The sequence below is a fragment of the Manihot esculenta genome, chromosome 1, assembly GCF_001659605.2.
Source record: "Manihot esculenta cultivar AM560-2 chromosome 1, M.esculenta_v8, whole genome shotgun sequence".
NCBI lineage: Eukaryota > Viridiplantae > Streptophyta > Magnoliopsida > Malpighiales > Euphorbiaceae > Manihot > Manihot esculenta.
In genome coordinates this window covers 27,584,790-27,602,220 of record NC_035161.2, presented here as the reverse complement: position 1 = coordinate 27,602,220, position 17,431 = coordinate 27,584,790, and the positions used below count along the sequence as shown (strand labels likewise).

General features: G+C 33.1%; 3 protein-coding genes across 6 annotated transcripts; 2 read left to right on the top strand and 1 right to left on the bottom strand.

Annotated features, from left to right (window-relative positions):
* Positions 1 to 5,448: 5,448 nt before the first annotated feature.
* On the top strand, positions 5,449 to 8,921 carry LOC110628591 (LRR receptor-like serine/threonine-protein kinase GSO1). The gene is made up of 4 exons (XM_021775342.2): positions 5,449 to 6,427; positions 6,685 to 6,945; positions 7,054 to 7,926; positions 8,144 to 8,921. The coding sequence occupies exons 1-4, from the start codon at positions 5,998 to 6,000 to the stop codon at positions 8,614 to 8,616; spliced, it is 2,037 nt and encodes a 678-aa protein (XP_021631034.1). The 5' UTR covers positions 5,449 to 5,997; the 3' UTR covers positions 8,617 to 8,921.
* A 2,414-nt stretch (positions 8,922 to 11,335) lies between these two features.
* Positions 11,336 to 14,490, bottom strand: LOC110628558 (putative transferase At4g12130, mitochondrial). Of its 4 annotated transcripts, none has more exons than XM_021775315.2 (6): positions 14,209 to 14,407; positions 13,458 to 14,127; positions 12,466 to 12,719; positions 12,198 to 12,296; positions 11,881 to 12,039; positions 11,336 to 11,799 (listed from the first exon to the last, which is right to left on the bottom strand). In XM_021775315.2, the coding sequence occupies exons 2-6, from the start codon at positions 13,880 to 13,882 to the stop codon at positions 11,549 to 11,551; spliced, it is 1,188 nt and encodes a 395-aa protein (XP_021631007.1). In that variant the 5' UTR covers positions 13,883 to 14,127; positions 14,209 to 14,407; the 3' UTR covers positions 11,336 to 11,548. The 4 variants fall into 4 exon arrangements, with proteins under 4 accessions (XP_021631007.1, XP_021630992.1, XP_021631016.1 ...); XM_021775300.2 differs by having other exon boundaries at positions 14,215 to 14,407; XM_021775324.2 differs by having other exon boundaries at positions 11,336 to 11,793; positions 13,458 to 14,490.
* Positions 14,491 to 15,255: 765 nt separating this feature from the next.
* LOC110628604 lies at positions 15,256 to 16,817 on the top strand. The gene is made up of 2 exons (XM_021775369.2): positions 15,256 to 15,904; positions 15,998 to 16,817. The coding sequence occupies exons 1-2, from the start codon at positions 15,845 to 15,847 to the stop codon at positions 16,583 to 16,585; spliced, it is 648 nt and encodes a 215-aa protein (XP_021631061.1). The 5' UTR covers positions 15,256 to 15,844; the 3' UTR covers positions 16,586 to 16,817.
* Positions 16,818 to 17,431: the final 614 nt, after the last annotated feature.

Genomic DNA, 17,431 nt, shown 5'->3' with positions numbered 1-17,431 from the left:
AAATGATATTTTCTTTTTTTACGTAATAGATTTTATAATCAGACAGCTTATAATTTAGCTATTTTAAGAAATAAGTAATTTCTTATTAATTCTTGGCAACAAATCACTTTTGTAACCTATTTTATACTCCTTAGGACTTCAATGATATTTCTTATTTTTTTTAAAAAAAAAAAAAACAGGAAAATGCAAAACCCACTCTTTGAAGATGGAGAATGAGTTGCTTGGATTAACACAAACACGTCAAAATAATCAGTAAGGCCTCCATGATTTCGAAGAGCCGCAGTGGCGTATAGGGCATCAAATTCGAAATCCAGATAAAGCATCAAGTTTATTCTAGGCTGTCAATTGACTGCAATTAATTAGTTATTCTATCAAATAATTTCAATTGAATTTATTAGTATGGCTCGTTTCAGGCGTAAGCTCAAATATATGATAAACCCAAAAGTCTAGCAACAAAGCCCATGGCAGGAGAACATAAAGAAAACCAGACCAAGCCCATTGCTGCCATCTATTCCTTTCTGCTTAAATAATTCCTCTCAGCCCACAGCTCCCTCGCAAACTTTTCATTTTCAACATCTTCCTTTCCTTTTTCTTTTTTTCTGAAAAAAAAAAAAGATTCACAGCTAAAAACCCACTACTCTCCATCAAATTATAACTCTTCCACTTCACCATCTACATATGCTTCCACTTATTAAGACCCCATTTCTCAGGCTTTTACAAATTGCCTTCAATGCCCTGTCTCATGTCTCAATCAATCATTCCCACTTTAATCAAACACCAATTACATAATTGATAATACAAATGTCCATTTGCTTACGTCATATGTCGTCATAAGAAAATGTTCGAAAGAAACATCATAAAAGTTAAAAATGTGTAAGCCAAACAGAGACTGAACAAAAGGGGGAAAGAAAAAAAGAGAGAATGCGTAGAAGTAATGGTACGTAGTAAGTTCTTTTGTTTTCTTTAATGATATTTTCTAGAAAGAAATTGAAAATCAAAGGAAGACCTTGTAAAGTACTTGAATTTGTTATTGGAATCAATATTGGGCTGCTCATTTTAAGAAATTGTTGCCTCATTTGAAAATTGCAATTCGTTTTCTACTTTCTATGCCAAGTAGTCAAGAGTTTATTTCAAACCAAAATTAAATTAAAATATTTTAAATTTGATTGAAGGGTAAATCCACTTTGTTCAGTTTTAAATCAACTGATTTTTTTCCTTCTTAAAGAATTTAAAAAAGAATTAAAATATTAAATGAGATCAATTTTAATTTAAATAAATCTAGAGAAAAATTAATATATGTGTATGATATGAAATCGGTCTTATATTAATATTTTTTTGAAAGCTCTGATTTTAAAATCTCATATCGATTATAGATCATATCAATTGTGGGTGGGTGTGTATAAATTTATATATTATCAAAGAGTTTTATTAAAATTCTATTTAAATCAATGGCTATAATTTACGTAAATGAATTTTATTTTTAATTTTAAAAATTACTAAATAAAAATTAATTATTTAGGTTCAAAACGAACCAAAACTTAACTAAACGTATGACTTTTTTTTTCTCACTCCTATCTTTTAAATAAAAGTCAATTATTTAGATTCAAAATGAACCAAAAATTAACCAAACGCACTTCTTCTTTTTTTTTTTTTCTCACTCCTTGAAATACCATCTCACAAATCTAATCGAGAACAGTGGAGAGATCGTTGAAATTAAGCACACAAATTTTTCAATGAAACGACATCATTTTCATGGTCATTGTCATCTCCCTTTCATTTATTTATAATCACCCACTAGCCCTAGTTTTAATTTGTATGGTCATTGTCCTATTTTTATTTAATGGTATACACATTATGGAAGAGGTAGTGTTGGATGGTTTGGTATTAAAGCGTTGAAAAATTATATGCATGTGAGGTAGTTAAGCTATGTATGGATGATTTGGTAATGGCTCCATGGTTCAAATTTTAAAGTTATTGCCAACCTACCTACCTTTTTTTTCTTTGTGGACCATCATTCTTTATTTAATTACCAAGATTTTTTTTAATGCATATCAAGTGTGTCTAATATTTTTTGTCCCACTTAATTTAATTTTCTGTAGTGTTTTTTTCTTTATAATTTTGTTTTAATTTTCTTTATTTATTATTAAGACAATACTAAAAATAAATTATTTACCGGTCTAATCTGATTTGAAATACTTTTTTTAAATAAAATCGAATTTTGAAGAATTTAAATTTATTTATTAAAATTTTTTATTTTTTTAAATATTAATAAATTCAAATTTGACTCATTTAGCAAATAAATTTGGAGGAATCAGAATTTTTATCGAATTTAATTTTAAATACTTTATAAATAGTTTAATTTATTTATATAATTTAAAATTATAATTTTAGTTAAATAAATATATATACAAATAAATTCACAAATTTATAAACAATAAATTTTTAAATTTTAATAATTTAAATATTTATAAATTTTAAAAATATAATTAAATTATATGAATTTAAATTTAAAAAAAATTAGATTTAATTTATAAAAATATAAATAAGATTTAAGTTTATTTCTCTTATAATATTAATCTCAGCATATTTAATAAAATTATTCATAAATTTATTCACTAATTTATTTATAAATTTAAAAATCAAAATTTACAAGTTTTAACAAGTTGAATTTGACTCATTTATTAAATGAGTTTAATTTATTTAAAAATCGAATCGAATTTAATCGAATCGAATTTTAAGTAATCGGCGAACATGTAATTTATTTAGTCTATATAAAAATGATTAATTTTAAAATAAATAAATAGTACTTAAGAGTGAACAGTTTTATTGTGATTGCTAATTTTTCTAAGGGAAAGAAGAAAAAAGGAAAGCAATTAAGATTTTGAATTTAAAAATGTTTGATTTAATAATTGATGAAAAACAATGATCGTATAATCTAATTTAATTAAATAATAGAAAGCATATTACCAATAATAAATTCAGATTTAAATTTCCATTATTTTAATCTCCTAGTATTAAAAAAGAAATCTAATTACCAATGATTTTCTTTAGAAGTGATAGTTTGTCATTAGTGGATAATTTCATGGATTATCACTTACTAATTTTCTTGTCGGCAATAATTATTAAAAAAAATAAGAAAATCAATTACACCGACAAAGTATCCGTTGAATGGAAGTATAAAAAAAATTTATAAAATCATTTGTAATTTTTATTTAAAAAAAATTAAAAAAATAAATTTTTTATTAAATAAGAAATGAATTGAATTAAATTTTTTTATTTTTTTTTTTATTTCAAACAGCAGAATTATAATAACTTATTCTTTGTGTTAGCCAAAAGTGAAAATATAATTATAACTACAAAACTCAAAATGATAACCAATAAAGAATTTTAAAATTTGAATTTCACATTGATTAATATAAAATTAATATTAATATTATTTGTATTAAAAAAGACTGCAATCCCTACGTAGCTCACTACATTAACAGTTTATTCGTAAGAGTAACACTGAGCTATTATAGTAATAATTCTGTTATTGAAAAATTTTAAATATTAATTATCTGTACTTTTTGTAGAATTTAAAATTTTAAAAATAATAATGAACTTTTTTTTTTTAGAAAAAAAAGACGACCCATAGTCAAAGCCATGTGGGGTGAGATGTTGAGTATGGCAGGGTTAGGTCTCCCACCAGCTGAGCTCGAACCATTTTCAAACATTGCCTAACCATTTTCAATCTTTATTCGTCAGCATTACTATTAAACCACTATTAATATATCATGAAGTGTGTGATTCGATTATTTTAAAATAAATTAATATTTTAATTTTTATATATAAAATAAATATTCACTAAAAATATTTTATTTGATTATATAATGAAAAATTTATAATTTAATTTTTGAGTATTGTCAATATTAATAAGTCAGTTCCTGTATTTTTAGAAATCTATTAAAACGGTATTATATTTTCTCTCCGTCAACAAAATAGTCATTCCGTTTATTTTTACCATTAAAAATATAGTAAAAGACTAAATTACCCTTCATTATTTTTCTCCTCCTCCTCCTCTTTCTCCTCCTCCTCCTCCTTCCTTTTCTTCTTCATCAATTCTTCCTCCTTCTGTTTCTTCTTCTCCTTCTGCTTCTTCTTCTCCTTCTTCTCCTTCTTCTCCTCCTTCTTCTTCTTCTTCTTTTTCTTCTTTCTCTTCTTCTTCTCCTTCTTCTTCTTCTTCTTCTTCTCCTTCTTCTTTTTTTTCTTCTTTTTCTTCTTTCTCTTCTTCTTCTTCTCCTTCTCCTTCTTCTTCTTCTTCTTTTTCTTCTTTTTCTTATTTCTCTTCTTCTTCTTCTTCTCCTTCTTCTCCTTCTTTTTCTTCTTTTTCAGAGGAGGAGGAGGAGGAGGAGGAGGAGGAGAAAAGAAAAGATAGGGACTATTTCGTTGACAAAAAGAAATGATAAGGACATTTTAATAGATGTGAGAAAAGATAGAGACTATTTTGTTGACAAACAGAAACGATATGAACGTTTTAATAGATTTCTAAAAATATAGGGAGGGACGATTTCGTTGACCGAAAGACACGATGAGGAAGAACTAATTCGTTGATGGAAAGAATCGATAAGGACATTTTAATAAATATGAGAAAAGATAGAGACTATTTTATTGACGAAAAGAAATGATAAGGACATTTTAATAAATATGGAAAAAGATAAAATTGTTTTAATAGATTTTTAAAAATGTAAGGACTAATTTGTTAATAGTAACAATATCCAAGAACTAAATAAATGATTTTATTTGAGAGTAAAATTAGATTTTAAAAATTTCTCTCTCCTCCTTTATCTAATTTTAACAAAAAAGAGGACGGAAGGACTATTTCGTTGACGGAAAAAAAACATAAGAATGTTTTAATAGATTTTTAAAAATACAGGAACTGACTTGTTAATAATGACAATATCCAGAAACTAAATTATAAATTTTCCGTATATAATCTTAACTCTTGAAATATCTATTTTTATATTAAAAACAGAATTATTATTATTATTAAGTTTTACTCTTTTAATTCATTATTTTTTGCACATTGTAAAATATCTTTATATTATTAATTTAATTTTAACTAGCATTTATTAGTATAAATAACATTGATAAAATAAAAATAATTGAAGGACAGAAAATTTTAAATTTATTAACATCTTAAAATTTTAATTTAGTAAATAAAAGTTAAAATAATAAATTTAGAAAGAGTAAAATCTAAAGGTAAATGGTTTATTCAACCTATAAAATAATTTTTTTGATAACCAATCCATTACATAAAAAAGGGAACAGCTCAAATCAAGTATGGCTACCTCTTCAAAATCAATGGTGTACAAGAGTCCAAAGCTCACAGCTATGACAGGCAAATCTGTCGCACTATCTTCACTTCACCCCTCTTATCTACACATTTTATATTACCAAAAAGCTACCAGCATCCATATACTCTTCACACGGCTAACATTAAATTCTATATGTGAACGTGGTAGTTCTCCAAAAGTACCTGCCATTAATTATGTCTATTCTTCTTTCAAACACAAAAAGAAAAAAGCCAACTCGGTAGTCGGCAATACGTATCTCTCTCTCTTTTTCTCCATCGTTTACATGTATTTCAGCTACTGCATTGTCCCTAGTCAGATTCTCCTGCCTTCCATCGTTTAAGTGGCTCAACAAGGATCAGTGCTGTGTCTATGTTATTTGCTTCTTTTGGTTCTCTACAAGATTTATGGAGAATACAGAGTTTAGAAGAGAAGAGTTGAGTAGTTAAACGAAGTGAGTATCTTTCATTTTCTTGTCTCTCTTGCGCTTTTGCCTTGCAATTTCAAAAGGAAGAGAAAAAGATAAGAGAAAAAGAGAGACTTTTCATGCTGTAGTGCTAAAAATTCCACGCAGAGAGAATTTTGATGAAGGCGTAGCAAATGGGTTTCTACTGTCTTCTTCTTTTCATTGAGTAAAAGGAGAGGATTTTTGAAGCAAAAAGCCAACATGGGTTTCTTCTGGTTTTATCCCCTAGTTACTCTGTTGATTGCACTGGCAACTCTACAACATGTTTGCGGAAATACGGAGCTAAGAGCTTTAATGGAGCTCAAGTCAGCTTTAGACCCTGCCGATAAGTTCTTGAACTCGTGGACTAGCGACGGCGACCCCTGCAGCGGCAAATTCGAGGGGGTTGCTTGCAATGAGCACCGGAAAGTGGCCAACATTTCACTGCAGGGAAAAGGTCTCTCTGGCACCGTATCACCAGCAGTGGCCGAGCTTAAATGCTTGTCGGGTCTTTACTTGCATTATAACTCGCTGTCTGGAGAGATACCGAAAGAGTTAGCGAATTTAACGGAGTTGTCTGATCTTTATCTAAATGTAAATAATCTTTCAGGGAGCATTCCTCCTGAAATTGGTGGCATGGCTAATCTCCAAGGTCAGTAGTTGATCTCTGTTTTCTTACTTCGCCAAAATTCTACTTTATATACTCAAGTATCTTGATTTAAGCCCAGTTTTTGGCAATTCTCCAGTTATTAATTTGCATCAGCAAAACAGAGAAAGAAGAAGCCGTCTTTATATAACTCGATAGTTTCTCATCATATAGATGTAGCCCTGGATTTGCTGTACGTGTTGCTCAAGCTTTCTGCATTTTGGCTTTAACTCTGCTTAATTGAGTTATTCTTGATTTTGCAGTTTTGGAGCTATGTTGTAACCAGCTAACAGGTCATATACCTAAAGAGATTGGGTCCTTGAAGAGACTAACCGTTCTCGCATTACAATATAACAGACTAACTGATCAAATTCCAACCAGCTTGGGGAATTTGGGGATGTTGAGAAGGCTTGATTTAGGTTTCAATCGCTTGTTTGGTCCAGTTCCTCCGAGTGTATCAAATGCTCCTCAATTGCAAGTGCTAGATGTCCGAAACAATTCTCTTTCTGGAATGGTTCCTTCTGGTAGGTCTTGTTTTATTTGCTGAATATATTTTTCTTTGTCCTGCCATTTTTGTGGTGCATACTGTTTGGCTTATACTGATTTTAAGCTTTTGACAATGGAAAATGAAGCTCTGCAGAGATTAAAAGGAGGGTTTCAGTTTGAGAACAACAAAGATTTATGCGGAGTTGGGTTTCCAACACTGAGAGCTTGCACTCCATTTGATAATGTGAACATCAACCAAGTTGAATCCCAGGGGCCAATCACGAATGCTACTGCTTCCAAGAATATCCCAGAATCTGCAATTTTGCAGACACCTTGCAAGCAATCCAACTGTTCACATTCGTCAAAATTTCCACAAATTGCCATTGTTGCAGGGGTTATTACAGCTACTGTTGTGCTGATAGGTGCTGGATTTTTCATCATTTTATTTTTTCGCAAGAAAAAACAGAAGATTGGAACTACAGCTGAGTCTTCTGTTGGAAGGCTGAGCACAGACCAGGCTAAGGAGTTCCATAGGGGTGGGGCCTCTCCACTGGTTATCCTGGAGTACTCTAATGGGTGGGATCTATTTGGTGATTGCCGAAACGGCATCGGAGTATTTGAAGACAGTCTAAATAACTTCAGATTCAACCTAGAAGAGATTGAATCTGCAACACAATGCTTCTCTGAGGTGAATTTCCTGGGAAAGAGCAGCTTCTCATCTGTTTACAAAGGAATACTTAGAGATGGTTCACTTGTAGCAATTACGAGCATTAACATAACTAGCTGTAAATCTGAAGAAGATGAATTTGTGAAGGGCTTGAACTTGCTGACATCGCTGAGACATGAGAACCTTATTAGATTGCGAGGCTTTTGTTGTTCCAGGGGTAGGGGTGAATTGTTTCTGGTCTATGATTTTGCTCCTAATGGAAGTCTGTCCAAATATCTTGATATAGAAGATGGAAGCAACCATGTCCTCAGCTGGTCCACAAGGGCTTCCATTATCAATGGCATTGCAAAAGGTCAGTTTTATTCTGCAGAACTTCTAAAGGCCATTTTCTTGTCTGAACTGCTTATATGCTTCACCATCAGCAACATTGATAAGTGAACTATAAATCAAACATGTTTCTATCATTTATGATAATCGGAACTTAAATCTTCTAATGTTTTTGCATTAAAATTCTGAATATCTTTAATCCTATGTATGATACATGATATTGTTGTTCTTTTATCAAATAGGTATTGAATATCTGCACAGCAGTGAAGCAAACAAACCTGCCATAATCCACCGCCGCATATCTGTGGAGAAAGTTCTCCTTGATCAACAATTCAACCCGATGATTGCGGACTCTGGCCTCCAAAAGCTTCTAGCAGATGATATTGTCTTCTCAGCCATTAAAATCAGTGCTGCCATGGGATACCTAGCTCCAGAGTATGTCACTACTGGGCATTTTACTGAGAAGAGTGATATGTATGCATTTGGAGTGATCGTCCTTCAAATCCTCTCCGGAAAACAGATGCTTTCCAGTTCAATGCGCTTGGCAGCTGCATCGTGCAGATATGAAGATTTTATTGACACCAATCTTAAAGGGAACTTCTCTGAATCAGAAGCAGCTAAGCTAGCCAAAATTGGACTTGCTTGCACCCAAGAGCTTCCTGAGCACAGACCAACCATGGGGGAAGTAATTCAAGAGCTCAATTTGAGAAAATGATGACCCACAAAATGCAAGGAAACTGGTGACTTCATACACTGCACAAACCGCTGATGCTAATTGTTACACTTGTGGGATGAAGGTTTACAACAAATTTGGGTAAGATGATTTCTTTTTGTAAAATTGGAATTGATTGACAAGACACTCTTGCAGATGCAAACCCTTGTGATTTTATTGTAACAAACTTTTTTTTAAGAGCCTCACAGAGGATGGCACAAACCTTGTAATATCTCTGGAAAAGAGAGAACTATCAAGCCTTTGTATTCGTTTATTCTGTTAAAAGTAGTTGATTGTATCTCGGAAAATTCTCCAGAATTTCGACAAAAAAGCGGTACATTGCATTTGCGATAAGCGTAATACCTCAAATAGAACAAGATATTTTTTTTTTGAAAGAAAAATAGAACAAGAAATTAATCTGTTAAAATTTGTATATAATTTAAATTAAAGTGCATGAAGCATAGCTAATAAATTTCTAACCATTCCCATTTAATCCCAGTTAGTAAAAGTGATACTAGGAAATAGATTCTAAAAGTAAAAAATGATATTTTGAGTAAGTTAAACAATCGAATTCATTGATATTTTTTGTATAATAAATACAATCGTATTTCAATTTGATTAAAGTCATAAAGAATGTTTTATAATTTTGCATATTTGATTAAAATCATACTCCAATTTAATTAAAAAGAATCTCTTTTTCAATTTCGCATGGGAAGAATTATCCGCCTACTATTATGTAACTTGATTATTTAATTAATTTTAGTTAATAATAGATTAAAACGACAGGAATCCTATTGAAACCAAAAAATATAAATGCGCAAACTCATATTTAAATATTTAATTTAATAATTATTAAACTTATATTCATAAAAGTTCATACCCTCTCTACTTTTACTCTAGAAATTAAAGTGAATAGCTAGTTTTCCAAGTGGTTGTTACTGACCGTAACTCTCGGCATAATTCATTTCAAAGAAATAAAAGAATTCAAATTAATTCTTAAAACATTTATATAATATTTCATTTTATTTAAATAAATAAATAATTTAAAAAACAATTGAATTTTTATGAAATTTATCATTCCAAAAAAGTTAATGTGGCCTAAGTAGTCCCGTAAAATGCTTCAAACTCATAAACAAAAGCAACCCTTCGTTGTTCACTGCTGATGGGTAGTTCTCCGAAGGGATTTGAGTTATCTTTACAGGAAAATTTTTCGTTTATGAGCGCTCCCTCTAAAACTTAAGAGTTTTTTCTTTAGAGTGTGATTTTTTCTTTGAGACAAAGGCCTTTTTTTCTGTTGAATCTCGTAGCCATCTTTGCCCCGTCGGGCAAAGGTGGCTTTCTCCCCTCGTCCGGATGTGGATTTCACTTACTCCATATCTGAGTGAAGTTGCAAATATTTTTTATTTGGATTTTGTTTGTCGGCAAATTGAGCTTTTACGGTGAAGAAGATTAGTTTAAATCTGTCTATTGTTTGATTTCTTTGTTTGCTTTTTTGTTTCTGTTTCAAATCGAAGCCTTTCCATTTGTATTTTCCATGTTTGCATGTAACCGATCTTTATTTTTCTAATTCTTCTCTGCTCATGTGACCGATCTTTTGATCTCTTTCTTCCATATGTAGTTAAAGCCTCCTGCTATTGCTGTGGGAGCTAACGGCAATTGGAGCAATGAAATGCGGCTCTTTCTGTAATGTAATCCAGGTCTGTTGGGTATAGGTCTTTAGGTCTGTTCTCCATTAGGTTGTTATATTTCGAGTCTTAAAATCTCTTGTTCTTAGTTATGATTTTCAAGGTCTTAAGCTTGTACTTTATCTGTATTGCTTAACCTTTTAATGAAACTTTTCTATCCTAGATCTTTGATTGGAAAAAAAAAAACCGCAACTTAAAATTAGATCAGGCCAAAGAGTTCCATGTATACAGCCCCACTGAGGTTTTTTGGGCGTATATAAACGTTGTTCTACAGGAACAGCTGAGACACCAGAGAGCAAATCAATTATGGGCAGAGCTGGCAAGGTTATGCCCCCACCTGCTTGTGAGACAAAACTACAAAGAAATACACTCCCAATTTAAGAGCGCGGAAAAAAATTTTCAGCTGCCAGGATACATGAGCAAATAGAATTCTCACAACAAAGACAAGGCACACTCTACCAAGTTGAACAAATTGTCTAGCTTCACCTGATTATTGAGAGAACTCAGCAATATGATGATGTGGATAAATACAGTTGATGCAGGCAAAAGCATTTCACAAAGCGAATCAGAAGACCAAGATAGCAGCGACAATTGGCATGATACCATCAAGAACACCCCACTGCAGCTCCATATACCAGACTTGCTCATTGACAAATAATAAACGCATGTGCAAAAAAATAAAATAAAATAAAAATTGTTCCTAGTTCTATGCAATTTTTATAGCTCAATGTGACCTTATTTGGTCAGTGTTCAGTTCTGTATCACCACATGTACTCCAGTATCCTATCAGAAAGATTGCAATGACTGCACTTATTCCCTACACTCCTATTTTACCAAACGACATAAGGCTCGGCATTTCAAAAGGGCCACAAAGTTAGAAACTTGAACAGTTCTTATATAAAGCAAGCTTCCAGTTCATCTTCCTTACCCAAGATAATAGTTTTTAGCAAAGTTCAACAACTTCCACTCCTACCGAGGACCAAGGATTTCATCATAGGCATTCCAGATCACCAATACGATTTGCTTTGAGAAATATATCTAGAAACGAGCCTTCTGATATTAATGAATATAATAGAACTGTTACAACATGCGTTTAACATTTTATTCTCTTTTCTCTCTCATAAATAAGCATGAAAATAAGCTACAAGTTTTTTACCATGCAGGATACCTTTATCGGCAGTGAAGAGGCAAAGAATGTGCAGGATTGATCAAGTTAAAAAACATGGACCCTTGCCTCCAGAAATGACATTCTACGCCACCGCACTATACTGTTGATGCTCTGGAAACCATTCAGCTGGCCACCATTTTGGTCTAATAGCCTCCACCTTGACATCCTCCTGTCCTTGTATGGTTAAAGAACCTGAAGTTTTAAATGCTTCCTCTAATCGCAAAAGTCCCAGCCCTCGACAACCAAGTGCAGTTGTCACAGGTCCAACCTTCTTGCCGGATGCAGTGTCGATCACTTCTGAACCAGGAGCAACTTTTTGCTCCACCCCTGATTCTGAAATAAAGTTTTTCTTTAATTAAAAATCCTCTAGTAATAGATTAAAAAAAGAAGCTAAACTGTCAAAAGTTGTATTACCTTCTCCACTGTCATCTAGAAACAATAAAGGAAGCAAACGCTTTCTAATGACCCCCCTGTGGTGTGTGCGAGCAATAAGCTCTTGACCAACATAGCACCCTTTGTCAAAGCTTATTGCATTCAAACCAGTGAGATTGTATTCAAGTGGAATCGCTTCACCTAAATAAGGTAATAAGTTCGGATTGAAACGTCAATTGGTATTTTGCCGTAAAAAAAAAAAAAGCTAACTTGATACATCCAAAAGACAGAATTGGAGAACATTAATGCCAACAGTACAGTTAACTGTGGATGAAATTTGTAAAAGAAGAAGAATGAACCTTTCGGAATCTCAGTTGAGCCTTCAGCAACTCCATTCTCTATTCTCCACAGCAGGTAATTCTTTTCTTCTGTTTCTTTGTCAACTTCAACCATAGGTGCTGCAACCGACCAGATCTTGGTGAATAAGAACCCGAAAATAAAGAAATTATAGCGGAATTAAGCATAAGGATTATAAACAAATTAAGCATAAGGTTGCCAGCCTCAAAAGCCAGGTGCCAATGTCAGCAATCAAATATCTCACAAGCAACAAAGGCTTAGAAAACTAACGTGTCTCACTAGATGGAAAGATTCCCCGGAAACCAAGACATTCCAATCTAGGATCCCTGAACCATTGCCATCCATGCTCATCCCCGTGTGCAGATGAACTGGCACGACGATCAACACCAGAACCCCAGCCAACACTTGCTGCCTCTGGTTCTTCTTCGACACTTGATTTTTCAGAAAGTTTCCCACCAAAACGCTGCCAGCAAGAGAAGTTTTCTGCCACATTGTCAATCTCAACCTTTGACCTTAAGCGGTATCTGCATCAGATCATAGAAGTCAACAATCAAGTTTTACTCCTTTCTGCTGTATGAGGCGAAGAGTTGCAAACAAACAAATAGGGAGAAGAGTGAAGTATCAACAGTCCAATAAAATGGGTGGGGAAAGATTAATCAAACACCATTTTACGCCCATTTATAGAATGACCTGCATAAATGTAAAGCTTCTTTGTTGCTTATCAACTACTAACTATACATTTTCTTTTGACACTTTACCTTGACGAATGGCGTTAACAATAAAGTACTCCCAACTTAAGCATACAGAGCAAAGGTTAGTAACCATAATCCATTTTAAGGTTTAGTGCACACTCTTTGCAACCACCAGCCAAATACATCCCAGAAGTTCAGTGCAAAAATAAAAAAATAAAACAAATGTAACATGGCCATGCTCAGTGAACACCTAAAGAAAAATTAATCCCCTGAATAGCCAACCATACAGCTGCGTGAAACAAGAACGGCCAGCTACTCAAAACCAGGTTCCTATTTGACAAGTAAGGAAGTGAAACTCTTTCTTATCAATGGCTCTAAATCTTAGCTAGATTAAAAGAGTTTGCAACTCCAGATGCTATTAAGCATTAGCAAGCAAACAAATCAAGCTACATATAATACCAACTTATCTATTAAAACTAGCAGAAGCTAAAAGGAAAAATATCATACACTTGCAGGTCCCAAAATCTTATAAAATAAGCAAGGGGGAAAATCAAGGGAAAGAGAACCCACCTTTTAAGAGTCTGCAAAAGTTCATCAAGAACGGAAGAATCGACATCGGCGAACATTTCCACCGAGTCACCATTGTCCGACCCGGGTCCAGACCCGGTACTATCAAGCTTCTCTCCAGCCCGTGGCGGTCTATACAAAAACAAATCGTACAAAAATCTCCCCTGAGGAGTCAAAAGGGCAGCGTACATAGGCGGCTGAGAAACGGTAGGCATATTGGGAGTGGGCAAACTCGATGTTCCCTCATCCGGTGGTTTATCAAATCTCCGCACATCGTTGGTTAGCAGACCTTGGAGGAATTTGATGGTGTCTGGGCCACCAAACCGGATTACGGACCGGGATTTTAAGCGCGAGACAAGGGGTCCAGTGGTGGTAGCACTACTGTTGAGGGTGTTGTAGCTTCGGAAGATGAGCTTGAAACGATGCATTTTGTGATGTCGTTTGAGAGGGTGATCGCCCGAATTTGCAGGGTTTTAACTTTTAAACGAGGTGAAGGAGATGAATTGAGTTGTCCGTGTTGACACGTATATTCGGGGTTCTGGGTTCTTGACACGTGGGGTTCCAGCTGATTTCTTTTGGCCGTCTGCTGCGCTTCTGGCGTATGTAGACATCGCCACCCGCTAGGTCTTTTTTTCTTTCTTTCATTCCTTTTTTTTTAACCGTGCAAAAATTACTGCATTAAGAAAATCTTAGCAGACCATAGTGACAAATAAAGTATACTCAAATCCACAAGATAAGTCCAAATCCCCCAAACCTTCACCTCAATCCCGACCGAAATCGGTATAGCCACCGTCATCTCCTCCACCATAGACGGCAACAAATTCAAACAAGCAGAAGACCAATTCCAAAACAGCACCATCATACAAATCAGCTAGAAGCCACTTACTGACAATCAAACAATCGAAAATCATTAGGCAGAAGCTCGAACTACATAATTCTCAAATGATTAGGTAATTTACTATGACATTTTTTAAAGTCGCCATGTTAAGAAAGTGAGCTGTGGCTGTCAGAAGATTTGGATGGGTGAGTACCGACACCTGAGCTCCGTTGCTCTTGAAGGCCGGAAAACGTCATGGGTCGGTTTCTCCTCTTCAGTAGTCAATGATGGTGGATAGAAGTTTGATTTGGATGATTGGTTGGTGATTTTCAGTGGTGGAAGTGGTAGCGTTAGGTCCGACATACTGTAGTTTATTTATGTCTTTGTGTTGATTCATCTGTTTGGCATGCGTGGGACTTTTCAGATATTATTGCTGCATCTTATTGCCTAGTTTGTTTGGTTTGTTGATCGGTTGTCATCGGTCATTGTTTATGCTTTTGTCGGTGCTGTTCTGATGCGAAGAAGCCAGGTGGCTAGAGTAATAGTGGCCTCAGATTTCCTTCTAGATTTGGGCTTTTGTTCATTGGGCTTTGTTTTTGGTAGTAATTTGTTTGTGTTTTTCTCATCTTCTAATGTGTTGCCCATTGAGATTTTTAATATAATATTACATTTGCATGGTAAGAAAAAGAATAGAAATATTAAATTTTAGCTCCATAAAATTTTTATTCTTCTCATTCGGCATGAATGGTTTTATATAATTTTTTTTTTAAATCATTCTTAATTTTATATTTATATATGATATAAATTTTTTAAATTAATTTTAAATTTTTTATTTCAAATGAATTGAATTTTTATAAAATTCTTATCTGAAAAGAGAATACATAAAATTTATTACTATGTTTAATTAATTTTATTGGACTCAATAAATTAATAATCACTCTACTTATTATTCATATATACACATGTAAATGTAATATGGATTATTATCTAAATTTATAAATAAAAAAGTCGTTAGCTTCTTGAAATTAAATCATGAATTCACCCCTCCTTCCAGTTGGCAGATGTGATACTCAAGGAATCTATTAATTAAGGTTGTTAAAGAATACAGCAAGGCTAATCCGATGATTAATGAAGAAACTTGAAGAATCCTGAAATGGGTACGTGTAATTGTGTAGATATAAGATGGACAATGCTTCATATCTTTATCTTTATCTAGTAAATAACACCAAAAACAAATTAATCTACTTGGGTATAAAGAAGGAAAATAAAAACAAGTGTAATTTGGGTAATGGGATAGTACCACAGTCATAATTTTCTTGTGAAAACATGCCTGTATAGTCCTGTAAACAACTGACAATTAAATAGAAAAAAATCCAAAATCAGATACCCATCTTGATCTCAATTCACACCTCAAGTTGAATTTTATTGTCAAAGGTCCAATAGAAACCATTTTCAGGAGCATGAGCATCCCCTTTCTGTCACTGTTCGCAAATAAAAACCCAAAAATCAGTTTCTCATTTGTCAACACCACATAACAAAGCAAAACGCAACTTGAAGAGGAGCAGGGAAGAAAATGAAGCTCGTTTGGTCTCCTGAAACTGCTTTGAATGCCTATATAGAAACGGTTAAATCAGTAAGCTATCCTCCTGGAAAATTTTGGTTCCAGAATTCTTTCTCGTTTGGGTTCTGTTTTTCTCATAAAATTGTTCTTGGGTTTTGTTTGCAGTGTGAACTCTTTCATGAATCCAGTGTGGCTGAGCTTGTTTCAGCCATGGCTGCAGGATGGAACGCAAAATTTATCGCAGAAACATGGTCACAAGGTGGAGTTATCGCCACAAGCATTGGCTTATCCGTTGCTAGTCGCTACACAGGTGGAAGACACGTTTGTATAGTCCACGATATGCAGTCAAGACTTAAATACGCAGAAGCCATGGGAGAGGCTGGGATGTCACCAGAAATTCTAGTTGGGGAACCAGAGGAGGTTATGGAGAAGCTAATAGGCATTGATTTCTTGGTGGTGGATTCGCAGCCGAAGGAGTTTGCAAGAGTGTTGAGGCTAGCAAAGCTCGGCAACCGGGGTGCAGTTCTGGTGTGCAAGAATGCTAACTCAAGAGCTTCAAGTTTCGGATGGAGAGGGGTGCTTGAAGGAGGGTCTCGGCGGCTGGTGAGGTCCGTGTTGCTGCCTGTTGGGAGGGGACTTGATATTGCACATGTGGCTGCAAGTGGGGGAGATTCAGGTTTAGAGAAGGGGGAGAAAAGATGGATCAAGCACATAGATGCACAATCTGGGGAGGAACATGTCATTCGAAAGTAGTTTCCCAAAGGAGAGGAGATGATGAAATTTTTTTCTAGTTGGTGTTTTTGCAGAGAGCTTTAATTTGTAAACACTTTCTCTTCTGCTTATCCTCTTTGCCTCTCCTTTTTGGCTTAGAAAGTTCTCTGTTCATAGATGCGAATCACAAAACATATCTATTATATTTTCATCTTCTAATTCTCATGTATGAAGTTAAAAGCTCTCCAATACTTGCTCCTGAATCATGACCTTGAAATTTATTTTATAAGAAAATAATTAAAATAAATTTTTGTAAAATTATACATGCATTTCATTTTATTTAAAATTGCAAAATTTTATATAAAAAAATAAATTCTTTCCTTTCAAATAAAAAAAATTGATAAAAAGTTAAACTAAATTAAATTTTTTTATGAAATTTTAGATTTCAAATAAAAATAAGAAGTATTTTGAGTATTTTGAAGAAAGGAAAAAAATTTTATTTGATTCTGGCAGTATGAAAAATTTATTAATTGATTTTTTAGTTTTAAAATAGATGAATAAAAAAAATTTAAATATTTATATTAATTTATATTTATATTCAACTTTTTACATAAAGTAAAACGATTTTAATTTATCACAAGAGAATTGAACCGAAATTAGAAAAGTTAATATTAAATTACAATATACTTTCTAAAATTTTATTTAATTAATAAAATAGTCTTTAAATATATATTTTTATTATAACAATATTACTTTTTAGTAATTTCATTATATTTTTAGTAATTTCATTATATACTCTCTACTTTCACTTTTATATAATATTATAAATTATTAATAAAATATGATAAAAAATTTTATGATTTAAAATATATAATATTTTATTTTATT